A 16,455-nucleotide genomic window follows, 5' to 3' on the forward strand; every position below is an offset into this window, starting at 1 on the left:
GCTAGTATAAAGCTAAAAATCTAGGTGAGTGCCCCTGCCCTAAGATACCCAAAAGTCCAGAGCAGGGAGCCTACATGTTTTTCTTCCCTGGTGGCATTCTCCAGCTGGGAGACTTAGCCTGTTAAATCCTTATAGAGAGATGTAGGATTTGACATGAAGTCCTCTGCTCTGTCAAAGGCCAAAATCTTCAGGAGAAGGAAAGTGCTCACAGTTTTAGGATAAATCAGAGAATGTCATATATGGATACTGATACATGGTCTTAGCAGTTGCTACATCTCTAGGTATTAATTCGCTGGACTTACTCCTTCTATTCTTCCTGAGACTACAAATTTTTTGTTGAACAGTAAAAAAAGACATACAATCATTGAACCAATGAATGTTAACATTCAAAAGGACACCTAGATGTAGTTCAGCTCATAATTTTACAAATAAGGAAAGAGAGGATCAGATAGATTAAGTATTGCACAGTTCTCCTGAGTCTTGGTTCATAACAGACATTAGCTAGTATCAGTGGACATATTCTATCAGCATTGATTGCTCAGGACAGTCACTGGGGACATAATGCAGATAAACTTGAGGCTCTCAATCCCATACTGCACTGAATTATTGAGATGCCAAAAAGGGGCAGAAGTATGCCTTCTTTTCATCGGTCCTTAGAAGAGAGTGTTACATCTTTCATTCAGATTTTATGTGGTTCCTCCTTTTGTTCACCTTATCAAGCAGAGGCTGATGCAGTATGAGCCACCAGCTAAAGGAAAATAATCTAAGCAAGACTGAGAACACCTTTATTGAAATAAGATAGCAGCTCTAGGCAAACAGATCAGTTGGATCTTTTGCTGCATTGCAGGAATTACCCTGAAATGAGTGCCAACATGCAATTAAAGTTAATTCTAGAATCTTGGAATGGACTGTAGAGAAAATCGAGTCTAACCTTCCCATTGTACAGGCTCAGAGAAGTTCGATGATTTGTTTTGGGTCACACAGCATGTGGGTGGCAAAGACATAGAAGAATGCAGGTTTTTGACTCCAGAATGGAATGTTTTTCCTAAACTATTCTGACCTTTTCACAAGCCGCAAAAGTGTTTCTTATGGTCTCTATATTGAGGATTTATCCATGCATGAAATGAAGCAAGACAAAGACAAAGGTGACTGCGCCTACTGAACGCCCCATAGTCTAGGAGAGCATGTTGGAGTAGAAGCTGAAGTTCTCCATCGTGGTCTTAGAGTCGCTGCGAGAGGAGTCATTGGAGGTCTTGTCCAGGGATGAGGGCATGGCCTTGGGGCCTTCCTCCAGGTCTTCCTCATGGGCCCCCACCACTGTGGAGACAGTGGTCTCCAGGCGGCTGACTTTATACACACTGCCCTGCGTCTGGAGGTACCTAGTGGATTTCATTTCAAGCCCCTCATAGTCACCAGCACTGATGAAAGGGCAGCACCGAAAGGCTTGCTTGAAGCCCAGACGGAACCTGAAGAGAGAGTAGAAGGAGAGATAATCCTTGAGTATGGCCTGCTTTCAGAGGGTGTTCCCATCATTGTGGTAGCTCTTTAATACGTGGACATACCCAAATGAGACACTGTGTTATTATTTTTTTTAATTAATTGACAGCTGAAGATGCTAAGGGCAAAAAGATTCAAAGGTCAGTGATCAAGGTTAAATCCAGGACTAGAACCCAAGTTCATGTGAAATGCATGTCTGTACTTAGCGTGGCTGTTGAAATATACTGCCTCCACTGGTTCAGTGTCAGCTGATTTTGGGTCAATTCAACATCAGTAAAAACATTCACCAAGTGTTTACTATATGCACAATACTGTGTCAAGACTCAGTCCTTTCCTTCAAGTAGCCCACTGACTTTCTGCCAATCATGTCCCTTCAGAATCAGCTTTTGGGAGATTAAACTTAGAAGTGTTTAGGTATGTTGTGAGGCTCCTAGAAGAAAGATAAATCCATGAGTTAGACAAGCAAGACCATTTGGACAAGTCCCAGGGAATATCTGTCCCCAAATTCATAGCACCTGAGTGTCTCATTCAGAGAAGGCACGTTATAGACTGATAACTGTTGGCTATAAATGTGACAAGCCTTTTTTCCTTCCCCCTCCTTCTCCTGCCTTCTTTTTCACAGAGGCTGAGATGGTGCTCCAGATGAGTGAGCTGCCACCATGGCATACCAGCTGCCTCTTGGGGACTCTGCACACAGTGATGAATTCCCTATTACTGAACATCATTCTAGATGGCTCTCCCTTCTGTTACTTGTCTGAGGTTGGCTTCCACTTCAGGGAAGGCTCTCCTGGCCCCTGTGGCCAAGTAAAGACAGAATCAGGCCTTTGAGGCTCTGACTTCTTTTTGCTTACCCTGTCCTGCTGGAAGTGCTGGAAGAAACTGGACAAAGCTGCCCAGATTTTATGATGGGATGGGAAGAAGAAAATGAGAGACCAGAGAAGGGAAAAGATGCCATGTGGTGGATAATTATTCTAGGGGAATCAATCTCTCTCTTTCTCTCTTGTTCTCTCTCTCTCACTATCACTCTCTGACTCATTCACTCTCTGACTCTCTCTCTCTCTCTGATTCTCTTTCTCTCTGTCTGCATGGACAACCCTCTGTGCATGGAATCCATAGAGCAGATTGAGAAATTCATGAACATGATCCAGCTTGCAACCTGCTTTATATACATTAATCACAGAGGTTTTTTAAATCTGCCCCTGCACCCCACCCTCTACTACTGATTTAGTAACAAGTGTTTAAAAGTCAGAAGATTTCACATAAAAACATGGATTTCTGGTTCATCTTGGAAAAGAAAAAAAAGTCTCCTCAGGGCTCATATTCCTGCATGGTGACAAGAAGACCATTTGTCTTTGTAGTCCCCAAGTAGCCAACCTAAGTGAGGAAAGCCAGCTGTGAGACAAGAGGGAGTGGTAAAGACTACAGCGAACTAATCATCACATGGTTCAGTCAGCAGGGATTGAACAGTGTGATGATTAGTTTCTTGTCCTGGAGAGAGTATGGGGGATGGGGTTCTTACCTGTCATTGAGGCAGCAGTAGATGATGGGGTTGTACATTGTAGAGCTCATGGCCAGCCACATGATGGCCAGGTAAACCTGCTGAATAAACTTCTCCAGGTAGAGATCAGGGTTGATGTAAGGCAGGAGGAAGAAGATGTGGAAGGGCAGCCAGCAGATGGCAAAGGTGCATACAACAATAATCATCATCTTAACCACCTGGCAAGAGGGTGAGACAGGTGAGACCACCAGCACATCCTCCCTTTCTCATGGTTATTTTCTCTCTTATCCTGCCCCCTGACTGTGCACAGTGTGATACGGAGTGTAAAGTAATTATAATAACACCTTTCAAGGTGGAGGAAGGACCATTTATATGTAGTACCAAAGGACTTTGGTTATGTCAGTGATTCTCAGAGGGTGGCCCCAGAACCAGCAACATGGCCATAACTTGAGTACTTGTCAGAAATGCAAATTCTTGGACCCCATTCTAGGCTAACTGAATCAAAAAGTTTGAGTGTGGAACCCAGAATTCGGACTTTGACAAGCCCTTCTGATTGTTCTGATGTGCACTCATGTTTGAGAATTTCTGTGTTATACCATACTTCTGGACAATGACTGGAGAAGCCAAGGAAGACCAGATTAATGAGCAAAGGGGAATGGGTGTTCAGGAGGAAAAGACCCAGGAATGGGGGGGAAGCAGCAGGGGGAAAGGCGCCATGAGCCAGAGCAGGCTTCTAGGTGTGAAGACTCAGGGAGAGGGAAAGAGAAGGGGTAGGATTTGGACAGCTGCAGCAAGGGAGTGTCAGATGTTTAAAGGGGATATTAATAAAATGGTTTTATGAATACTGGGTGATATAACCCATTCCTTTTTATTCCCAAGAAACCTTCAGAGAAAAAATGACCTAAGAGAGGTGTGGCCAAGATAGTGGAGTAGGAAGACACTGAGCTCACCTCCTCCCATGGGCACACCAACTAGTTACAGAGAAACTATTAATGAGAACGACCTGAAGACTAGCAGAAAAGATTTTCTTGAACTAAAGATATAAATAAGGAATCACAATGAGATGGATAGGAGGGACAGAGATGCAGTATAGTGAAGACCCATAACCCTGGGGAGGTCACCCCCAAATGGAAGGATGATCACAATTGCAGAGGTCCTCCCCAAGGAGCAAGAGGTCTGAGCCCCACATCAGCGGGGTATGCACTGGGAAGACAAACCCTCAGAATCTCTTGCTTTGAAGGCAAGCAGGGCTTGCACACAGGAGGGCTAGAGAGCTGTAGGAAACAGAGATTCTGCTCTTAAAGAGTGCACAAAAAGTCTCACATGCTCTGAGTCTCAGCACAGAGGCAGTGATTTGAGAGGAGCCTGAGCCAGACCCACTTGCTGACCTTGAAGAGCCTCCTGGAGAAGAAGGAGGCTATTGGGAACATCCCTGGGGACAAAAACACCAGTGGCAGCTGTTTTGGGGACCTCATTCTACCATGAGGACACTGGTTTTGGCAAATGCCATTTTGGAGTTCTTCTTTTAGTCTATTAGCTCTGGGAGGTTACCCACCCATCAGTGGGCTGGTACCAGCCCCAGGGCCCTCATAGACCCACAGCCATTTGCCCCAGGACCTGGCCCTGTGCACAAGTGCGCCAACAGTCACAAGGCAGAGTCGGCAGTGAACTGGGCTGGGGCCCAGCCCCACCTACCAACATGCCCACAGTAGTCAGTCCCACCACAACTGAACGGCCCACACAGCACACATAGGGGGCACCCCTAGAGCATATAGCTCTGTTGATCAGAGGAGAGTGTGCTGCTGGGCCCCACAGGACAGCTCCAACACAAGGCCACTTCTCCAAGATCAGAACATGTAACCAACTTACCTAATGCATAGAAATAAGCACAGAGAAATAAATACACACAATTTGAGGAGACAGAGGAATATGTTTTCAACAAAGGCACAAGACAAAACCTCAGAAAAAGAACTAAATGAGATGGAGATAAGCAATCTACTTGAAAAAGATTTCAAAGTAATGATAATAAATATGCTCAAAGAACTTGAGAGAAGAATGGATAAACCCAATGAGAATTTAAATAAAATTAGAAAATATAAAGAAGAACCAAACAGAGCTGAAGAATAACTGAAATAAAAAATTCACTAGAAGGAATCAACCGTGGATTAGGTGATACAGAGGAGTGGATCAGCAAACTGCAAGACACCCAAGTTGAACAAAAAATTAAAAAAGAAAATAATTAACAAAAAACTGAGTGTAGTTTAAGAGACCTCTGGGACAACCAAAGTATACAAATATTTGCATCATAGGGGTCCAAGAAGGATAAGAGAGAGAGAAAGCATCAAAGAACTTATTTGAAGGAATAATAGCTGAAAAGTTCCCCAATCTGGGAAAGGAAACAGACATCCATGTCCAAGAAGCACAAAGAGTCCCAAACAAGATGAACCCAAAGCAGCCCACACCAATACACATTATATTAATATGGCATATATTAAAGATAAAGAGAGAATATTAAGAGCAGCAAGAGGAAACAAATAGTTACACACATGGGAACTCCCATAAGACTGTCAGCTGACTTTTCAGTAGAAATTTTGCAGGCCAGAAGGGAGTGGCACCATATATTCAAAGTGATGAAAGGATAAAACATGCAACCAAGAATACTCTATCTGGCAAGATTATCATTCAGATTTGAAGGAGAGATACAAATTTTAAGACAAGCAACAGCTAAAAGAATTCAGCACCACTAAACTGGCTTAACAAGAAATGTTAAAGGGACTTCTCTAAGGGGAAAAGAAAAGACCACAACCAGAAATATGAAAATTATGAGAGGAAAAATCTCATTGGTTAAAGCAAACATACAATAAAGATAGTAAATCAACCACTTATAAAGCTAGTAGGAAGATTAAAGACAAAAGTCGTAAAATCATCTATATCCACAATAAGTAGTTAAGGGATACACAAAACAAAAAGATGTAAAATATGATGTCAAAAACATTAAATGTGGGGGGGGGCAAATAAAAATGAAGGGTGGTTAGAATGTGTTCAGACTTAACTGGTCACCAACTTAAAAATAATCACATGTGGGACTTCCCTTTGGTGCAGTGGTTAAGAATCTGCCTGCCAATGTGGGGGACACAGGTTCGAGCCCTGGTCTGGGAAGATCCCACATGCCACAGAGCCCACGCACCACAATTACTGAGCCTGCACTCTAGAGCCTGTGAGCCACAACTACTGAGGTTGCATGCCACAACTACTGAAGCCTGCGCACCTAGAGCCCATGATCCACAACAAGAGAAGCCACTGCAGTGAGAAGCCCTCACATCGCAACGAAGAGTAGTCCCCACAACCCACAACTAGAGAAAGTCTGCATGTAGCAATGAAGACCCAACGCAGCCAAAAAAAAAAAAAATCACATGTGTATGTATATATAGTTTGCTATATATAAACATCATGGTAACCACAAACCAAAAAAATCTCTAATAGATACACATGAAAAAAGAGAAAGGAATCCAAACATAACATTAAAGGCAGACATTAAACCACAAGGGAAGAGAGCAAAAAAGAGAAGAAAAAAGAACTATAAAAACAACCAGAAAACAACAAAATGGCAATAAGTACATTACAGACCAATATAACTGATGAACATGGATGCAAAATCCTCAACAAAATATTAGCAAACAGAATTCAACAATACCTTAAAAGGATCATACACCATGATTGAGTGGAATTTGTGCCTGGGATGCAAGGATGTTTCAACATCAGCAAATTAGTCAATGTGTTACATCACACTAACAAATTGAAGAATAAAAATCATATGATCATTTTCATAAATATAGAAAAAACTTTTGACAGAATTCAGTATCCTTTTATGACAAAAACTCTCAACAAAGTGGGTATAGAGGGAACATACCTCAACATATAAAGGCCATATGTGACAAACCCATAGCTAACATCATATTCAGTGGTGAAAAGGTGAAAGCATTTCCTCTAAGATCAGAAACAAGAAAAGGTTGCCCACTCTCACCCTTTTTATTCAATGTAGTATTGGGAGTTCTATTCAAAGCAATCAGACAAGAAAAAGATATCCAAATTAGAAAGGAAGAATTCAAACTGTCACTGTTTGCAGATGACAAGATACTATACATTGAATATCCTAAAGAAGCCACCAAAAAACTATTAGAACTAATAAACAAATTCAATAAAGTTTCAGGATACAAAATTAATATACAGAAATCTGTTGCATTTCTATATACTAACACTGAAATATCAGAATGAGAAATTAAGAAAACAGTCCCATTTACAACTGCATCAAAAAGAATAAAATACCTAAGAATAAACCTAACCAAGGAGGTAGACAACTTGTACTTGGAAAACTATAAGGCACTGATAAAATAACTTGAAGGGGACACAAGCAAAAACCAAAATATAGCATGCTCACATATTGGAAGAATTAATATTGTTAAAATGACCATACTACCCAAGGCAACCTACAGATTCAATGCAATCTATCAAAATACCAAAGGCAATTTCACAGAACTACAACAAATAATTCTAAAACTTATACAGAAACACAAAAAACCCCAAGTAGCCATAACAATCTTGAGAAAGAAGAACAAAGCTGGAGGCATTATGCTCTTGATTTCAAAATCATACTAAAAGCTACAGTAATCAAAACAATATGGTACTGGCACAAAACAGACACAGAGCTCAAAAGAACAGAATAGAGATCCCAGAAATAAACCCACACCCATATGGTCAATTAATCTATGACAAAGGAGGCAAGAATTATAGTGGGGAAAATACAGCCTCTTCAAAAAAACATGTTGGGAAAAGTTGACTGCTACATGCAAAAAAATAAAACAGGATTACATTCTCACATCATATATAAAAATAAATTCAAACTGGATTAAAAACTTAAATGGAAGACCTGAAACCACAAAACTTCTAGAAGAAAACAGGAAGCACCCTTTTTGACACTGGTATTAGCATTTTTTAAAAAAAATGTGTCTCCTCAGGCAAGGGAAACAAGAGCAAAAATTAACAAATGGGACTACATCAAAGTGAAAAGCTTTTGCACAGTGAAGGAAACTATAAACAAAACAAAAAGGCAGCTTACTGAATATTTGCAAATAATATATCTGATAGGGGATTAATATCTAAAATATACAAAGAACTAATATCACTCAACATCAAAAAAACCAAACAACTGCATTAAAAAATGGCAGGGACCTGAAGAGATGTTTTTCCAAATAAGGCATACAGATGGCAAAAAGGCACATGTAAAGATACCCAACATCACACATCAAACCAAAACCACAATGAGATATCACTTCACATGTGTCAGAATGGCTATATCACAAAGACAGCAGATAACAAGCATTGGCAAGGATGTGGAGAAAAATGAGCCTTTGTAAACTGTTTGTGGAAATGTAAATTGGTGCAGCCATTCTGGAAAACAGTATGGAGATTCCTCAACAAATTGAAAAGAGAACTACCATACGATCCAGCATCTACACCCCTGGGTATTTATCCAAAGGAAACAAAAACACTTTGAAAAGATACAAGTACCCTGATGTTTATAGGAGCATTATTTACAATAGCCAAGATATGGAAGCAACCTAAGTGTCCATTGATAGAGGAATGGGTATAAAAATATATTTTATGTATATATATATACACACACACATACAATGGAATATTACCCAGACATTAAAAAATGAAATCTTGTCATTTGGGACAACATGGATGAATATAGAGGGTATTATCCTAAGAGAAAGTCAAATATCACATCATCTCACTTATATGTGGAATCTAAAAAACAAAACAAAGAAACAAACAAAACAAAAGCAGACTCATAAAGATGTAGAGAATAAAAGGGTGGTTGCCAGAAAGAAGGCAGATGGGTAGGTGGGTGAAATGGGTGAAGAGGATTAAGGGGTACAAACCTTAAATAAGTCATGGGGATGTAATAAGCAGCATAAAGAATATGGTCAGTAACATTTTAATAACTTTGTATGGGGACAGATCGTTACTAGAATTATTGTGGTGCTAGTGGATGCAAATGTCAAATCATTATGTAATACATCTGAAATTAATATACTATTGTAAGTCAACTGTATTTCAATAAAAAAGAAAAGCTATCTAGCATCCACACAATGAAATACTATGCAAAGAAGTACCAAAAGAGAAAAATAAAGAATGAGAAATTTCTTTCTATATTGATTTTTGAAGATTTTGTGGATGTTGTTAAATTTAAAAATAAGAGGAAGAACAGCGTGTATTTACTATTTGTGTAAGAAAGAAAAGAATGTATATTTATTTGGCTTATAAATGCATTACAATATCTGAAAGGATTAACAACAACTGTGGTTATCATACTGTGTGTGTGTGTGTGTGTGTGTGTGTGTGCATACACATTTGGGAACTGTGTAGATGGAGGACCTAGAAAGGAGAGAGACCTTTCATGGTAAGACTCAATATATTTTTTGACTTTTAATTTCCGAATAATTTAAGACTCCCAAGAAGTTGCAAAAATAGGTCAGAGAGTTCCCAGGTACCCATCACACAGCTTCTCCCAATGATATCATCTTAGATAATTATGCCACATGATCAAAATCAGGAAACTGATGATAGTGCGGTACTATTAATGGACTGCATTTGGATTTTGCCAGTTTTTACATGCATTTTTTTGGGGGTGTATAGTTCTATGAAATTTTATCATATGCAGAGATAAGTGAAAAACCCACAGCAATCAGGATACATAGCTGCTCCATCATCACAAAGAAATTCACTCATGCTGTCCCTTTGTAGACAGACTCTTCCCCCAGTACTAATCCTGGCAACTCCTAGTCTATTCTCCATCACCATAATTTTGTTTCTTTTAGTACTTTTTGATGTTTGAACCAAGTAAATGTACTATTTTGTCAAATTTTAATAATAAAAGAGAACTGAATAACTCTTCATGCTTTTGTAGTTAAATATGTGTGTTTGTGTTTTAATGACTTGACAGTTTTCAATTAGCCTTAAGGCGAGAGTGAGGTGGCTTATGCCTGTACAGGCAGGCCTAGGTTACGAAAACATTGAAGAAAGATCTCTTCCCTCCCCTCCCTTCCCCTTTCCTCCACTCCCTTCTATTGTTCCCAGGACCCAGGGATGTTTTGTGCCTGCTGCCTCTGGGTCTCCTGAGGCTCTGGGGCTCATAAGCTTGCCGGTCTGTCACCTATGCCAGGGTGGGTTAAGTGCTGCCTTCCCTTTGCTCACCTTGCGCTTGGCAGAGACTTGCTCGTGGTAACGGTCAGAGGAGTCCCCAGGGATCTCGCTGGCCCACAGTGTGATACCCACTACAGTGTACGCATAGCCTATCACCAGCAGGGGGAGGAAGTAGATCAACACAGTCACACAGATGTGGTACCTGCAACAAGGTGGATGGAAGGGGTCAGTTCAAGAAATAATAGAGTTGGTCAAGCTTTGACGGTTACATTTCTCAGCATTTGCCATTAATAAGCTTTGATGATAAGGCTAGCCACCTGCATTGGATGGATGGGTGATATGTTAATGGATAAAGTAGAGAAAGCAAATCTCTTCAACTTATGTTTTTCTTATGGACTTTTTCCATAATGGAGATTCCTATTCAGAATGAAAAGAGAAGAACAAACACTGATCAGAGGGAACTGAATCTGTTGTATACCTACAGCAATTTTAGTTGATGTTAAGTTCAATATTGCTTACCTCTCCCTCCAAAGAGAAAATGAAATCTTAGGCTGCATTAATGGAAGTATATTCTCTAGAATAAAGGAGATGATTTTACTGCTCAATACATACTTGTCAGATTTAAACTTAGGGTCAGTTTTGGTGCAGGGACATAGACCAACTAGTACATTCAGATGAGAACCATCATCATGGTTAATGAGACAATCTATCCTAAATGACAAATGGCTTCACAGATATAAGCATAATTATCTTGGAGAGAGATAAGACTTATCCTAGAATTAAGATCAGTAGGTGAGAGCCACAAAGTTTAAGCTACTTCTAGGCCTGGTCCTTAAATATATATGTCCAGATGGAAGCTGTCTGGGTCTCTGAGTTACCACTTGGAGGACAGATACCAAATGATTTGAGTCTGATTGGAATATGAGAAAGAAACAAACCTTTGCAGTGTTAAACCACAGATTTTGAGGTTTCTTACAACAGCACAACTTATCCTATTCTGTTTAAGATGAAGCTCATTGTAAGTTGGACATTTTAATAAGTTATTTGAATTTGGAGAAAGAGTATTTTTTCTCAGATGGTCCTTGGCATGTCTGGCTAGTTATAGGCCTTTCCCCCTGATGTGAGTTTAATGCAAAGCCTCAGCATTCCTGATAATAATAATAATAATAATAAGAAGAACAGCTAATATTTTGTGGGTTTTACTCTAGGTCACTGTGTTCATAATAACATTAATGATAGTATTAATAGCTGAACTGGAAGTTAGATTTTATTGAGTGAATAGCACAGTGCCATGCACTTTACTGGCATTATCTTCTTTAATCCTCAAAACAAATGATTAGGTAGACACTATCATAATCCCATTTTGTAGATAAGGAAACCAAAGCTTAGAATTTAATTAACTTTCCGAAATTCACAGCTGGTAAAATGAGGAACTGAGATTAGAACGCAAGACTGTGACCACAGAGCCAGCTTCTTTTCACTGGAGAAAAGTCACCCAGTGATATATATATATTTTAATATTTTAATTTAATTTAATTTATTTTTTTATACAGTAGGTTCTTATTAGTTATCTATTTTACACATATTAGTGTATACATGTCAATCCCAATCTCCCAATTCACCCAACCACCACCATCAGCACCACCACTTTCCCCCCTTGGTGTCCATACGTTTCTTCTCTACACTGTGTCTCTATTTCCGCCCTGCAAACTGGTTCATCTGTACCATTTTTCTAGGCTCCACATATATACGTTAATATACGATATTTGTTTTTCTCTTTCTGGCTCACTTCACTCTGTATGACAGTCTCTAGAACCATCCACGTCTCTACCAGTGACCTAATTTCATTCTTTTTTATGGCTGAGTAATATTCCATTGTATATATGTACCACATCTTATTTATCCATTCATCTGTTGATGGGCATTTAGGTTGCTTCCATGACCTGGCTATTGTAAATAGTGCTGCAAGGAACATCAGGGTGCATGTGTCTTTTTGAATTATGGTTTTCTCTGGGTGTATGCCCAGTAGTGGGATTGCTGGGTCACATGGTAATTCTATTTTTAGTTTTCAAAGGAACCTCCATACTGTTCTCCGTAGTGGCTGTATCAATTTATATTCCCACCAACAGTGCAAGAGGGTTCCCTTTACTCCACACCCTCTCCAGCATTTGTTGTTCGTAGATTTTCTGATGATGCCCATTCTAACTGGTGTAAGGTAATACCTCATTGTGGTTTTGATTTGCATTTCTCTAATAATTAGTGATGTTGAGCAGCTTTTCGTGTGCTTCTTGCCCATCTGTATGTCTTCTTTGGAGAAATGTCTATTTAAGTCTTCTGCCCATTTTTTGATTGGGTTATTTGTTTTATTAATATTGAGCTGCATGAGCTATTTATATATTTTGGAGATTAATCCTTTGTCCATTGATTCATTTGCAAATACATTCTCCCATTCTGAGGGTTTTCTTTTCATCTTGTTCATTGTTTCCTTGGCTGTGCAAAAACTTTTAAGCTTCATTAGGTCCCATTTGTTTATTTTTGTTTTTATTTCCATTACTCTAGGAGGTGGATCAAAAAAGATCTTGCTGTGATTTATGTCAAAGAGTGTTCTGCCTATGTTTTCCTCTAAGATTTTTATAGTGTCTGGTCTTACATTTACATCCATTTTGAGTTTATTTTTGTGTGTGGTGTTAGGGAGGGTTCTAATTTCATTCTTTAACATGTAGCTGTCCAGTTTTCCCAACACCACTTATTGAAGAGACTGTCTTTTCTCCATTGTGTATCCTTGCCTCCTTTGCCATAGATTAGTTTACCATAGGTGCGTGGGTTTACCTCTGGTCTTTCTATCCTGTTACATTGATCTATATTTCTGTTTTTGTGACAGTACCATATTCTCTTGATTACTGTAGCTTTGTAGTATAGTCTGAAGTCAGGGAGTCTGACTCCTCCACCTCCGTTTTTTTTTTCCCCTCAAGACTGCTTTGGCTATTCAGGGTTTTTTGTCTCTATACAAATTTTAAGAGTTTTTTGTTCTAGTTCTGTAAAAAATGCCACTGGTAATTCAATAGGGATTGAATTGAATGTGTAGATTGCTTTGGGTAGTAGAGTCATTTTCACAATATTGATTCTTCCAATCCAAGAGCATGGTATATCTCTCCATCTGTTTGTGTCATCTTTGATTTCTTTCATCAGTGTCTTATAGTTTTCTGAGTACAGGTCTTTTACCTCCTTAGGTAGGTTTATTCCTAGGTATTTTATTCTTTTTGTTGAAATGGTGAATGGGATTATTTCCTTAATTTCTCTTTCTGATCTTTCATTCTTAGTGTATAGGAATGCAAGTGATTTCTGTGCATTAATTTTGTATCCTGCAACTTTACCAAATTCATTGATTAGCTCTAGTCACCCAATGATATTTTCTTCCACTATTTATGCTTATTTTCTGCAATATTTTTTTTCCAAAAAGGAAAACCCACTTACTCACTCACAATTTCTCCTTTATCAATAGTTTGTTTTCAATCACTTCTTTGCAAAGCCCCACAGTTTTACCACTTATTCTGCCTCCTCTGAATGCTAAAATTTGAAACTTGAAGAAACTTGGAAGAGTTCTTAAAGTAACAAGCCACAGATTCAGCAAAGCAAGGTGTTTAGTGCAAGCTGTTATGTACAGACTGGCTGTTCCATGCAGACAGGCTGTTCTGTGCAGACAGCCTGTTCCATGCAGACAGGCTGTTCCAGTCTTACCAGACTTTCAATGTTCACTTTGATTGTCTCCTCCAGAAGACTTCTTGGGAGCCTCAGTTCTCTAGTCACCGCAGCAGTGACTGCATACTTGTTTCCTACCTGATCTCAGTCCCTCTTCCTGATTGCTGTATAGATACTGCTTGAAATCAAAATGTTTGGAGACTATGGTGTCAGGGAGACCCTGGGAACCTGCAGGTTGCACCTACTTCTTCTATCTGTAAGAACAGCCCTCCCTTTTGAAGACCAATACTTACTTGGCGATAAAAACATGTTAACTGAGCTTTGTGGGGTCTTTCCCTCAGAGCGCTGAGCATCTTTTTGGAGTCAGGGATGTGATGGGAGAACACTGCAGTCAAGTCACAGATGCTTCTTAACTTGGACCAGTGGTTCTCAAACTTAAACCAGCCTCAGAATCACCTAGAGGGCTTGTACAAATATGGAGGACTAGGCCCCACTCTGGGCCCCACCCAGTTTCCAACTTAGCATGTCTGAGGTAAGTCTGAGAATCTGAATTTATAACAAGTTCCCAGGTGACGCTGATGCTGGTTCTGGTTCAGACTTTGAGAAACATTTAGACCACTGGTTCTCAAGCTCAGAATCACATGAGAAACATCGGGGGAGATTTTTAAATGATCAGTGTCCAGAGATACTCATGTAATTGGTCATGAGTGTGGGAGCAGAAAACCACAGTTTAGAAAATTCCCCAAGCCATTCTGGAATACAGCTGACATTGAGAATCACCTTTTCAGATCCAAGGCCTACAAGCCTGTTGGAACTACTATATTGTTGTTGGAGATTTAATGACATCAGTAAAGTACGTATTAACCATATTTTCTAGTTTCTGTATCTGATGCTTTGACATCTTGGGTCTTGCTGATGAATCTAGGAGGGACTGCATGTCCAGAGCTAGCTAACTCCTAGAGATAACTCCTGCTAGTGTGACTTCATATTCAAACTAAACAACCCAAGGCCCCTACCTGCCGTCTATCTGCTTTTTCGGGGCTCTTACACTACAGGATACTATCCTCCTGCCCTAATCACCCCAGGGCCACTTCAGACATCTATGGGCAGCCCCTACACTGGAGCCCACTGAAATGATTCAAACAAGAAAATGCTAGGCCTGTTTACCCTGCCTCACTGGTTGCTTCCCTCAAAAACATAGTAAAAGACTTTCCTACAGTTTCCCCATGCTCTCTGCCTGTGACCCTCTGTGGGGTGGTGTGCACCTTCCTCTTGGGAACTATGAGTAATAAACTATATTTTCAATGGAAATCATGTCCTGATCTGTTGGTCTCACTATACGTGAATTAAAAAAATGAAATCTATACTTTAAAACAAAGTGCTCCAGGGAGATCAGCTTGATGCTTTGTGACCACCTAGAGGGGTGGGATAGGGAGGGTGGGAGGGAGACGCAAGAGGGAGGAGGTATGGGGATATATGTATATGTATAGCTGATTCACTATGTTATAAAGCAAACTAACACACCATTGTAAAGCAATTATACTCCAATAAAGATGTTAAAAACAAAAAACAAAAAAAACCCCCACAAAGTGCTCTTTGGAAAATCACAGATCAGACCATTAGGAAAATGCTAAGCTAAATCAGTAAACATAAATTATCAGCCTCTTTTTTTTTTTAAGAAGGAAAAGTTATTTTGTTATTCATTTGTAAGAAAGAAAAAGTATGGACTTAATTTCAACTAAAATGAGTTATAGACAGGTCCATGCTCTAACAGGGATAATTAAGAATAACAGGAATATGCCCCAGCAATTCCAGTTCTAGATACATACCCAGAATTGAATGCAGGGACTCAAACAAATACTTGTACACCAATGTTCATAGCAGCATTATTCACAATAACCAAAGGGTGGAAACAACCCAAATCCCCCTCACTAGATGAATGGATAATCAAAATGTGGTATATACATAAAATAGAATATTATTTAGCCTTAAAAAGAATGAAGTTCTGATACATGCTACAACTGGATGAACCTTGCAAACATTATGCTAAGTGAATAAGCCAGACACAAAAGGACAAATATTGCATGACCCCACTTACATGAAATATTTAGAATAGGCAAATTCATAGAGACAGAAAATAGAACAGAGGTTACCAGGAGCTGGGATATGGGGATGGGAGTTACTGTTTAATAGGTACAGAATCTGGGATGATAAAAAGTTCTTGAAATGGATAGTGGTGACAGTTGCATAACATTGTGAATGTAAAATGATAAATTTTACATTATGAATATTTTATCACATATGTAAATGTCATACATACACATATATATTACATAATATAATAAAAAACCATAAGAACATTTAATCTGACCTGGGGTCCCGGGTCTCCAGATTTTCAGCCTTCTATTCCCCTCAGGTACTCCTCAAAAACCTCCAAAATAATAAAAATCCTCCACTGTGATCAAAAGGTAAGTAAATCTTGCTCATATACACCCTTTTCACATGGAAGTTGCAAGTGCTCAATCCAATGTCCAAGTTATCAAAAATTCTAA

At 39.4% G+C, this 16,455-nt stretch overlaps 1 protein-coding gene across 1 annotated transcript in view; it reads right to left on the reverse strand.

Annotated features, from left to right (window-relative positions):
* Nucleotides 1–1,174: 1,174 nt before the first annotated feature.
* The window catches only part of TACR1 (tachykinin receptor 1), a 100,993-nt gene continuing 85,712 nt past the window's right edge, over nucleotides 1,175–16,455 (reverse strand). The window contains exons 3-5 of the mRNA XM_032653077.1: nucleotides 10,256–10,406; nucleotides 3,017–3,213; nucleotides 1,175–1,466 (exon numbers count right to left, since the gene is read on the reverse strand). Of these exons, the coding sequence (XP_032508968.1) occupies nucleotides 1,175–1,466; nucleotides 3,017–3,213; nucleotides 10,256–10,406 (640 nt within the window). The remainder of the gene's footprint in view (nucleotides 1,467–3,016; nucleotides 3,214–10,255; nucleotides 10,407–16,455) is intronic.

Source organism: Phocoena sinus, chromosome 13, assembly GCF_008692025.1.
Source record: "Phocoena sinus isolate mPhoSin1 chromosome 13, mPhoSin1.pri, whole genome shotgun sequence".
Lineage (NCBI taxonomy): Eukaryota > Metazoa > Chordata > Mammalia > Artiodactyla > Phocoenidae > Phocoena > Phocoena sinus.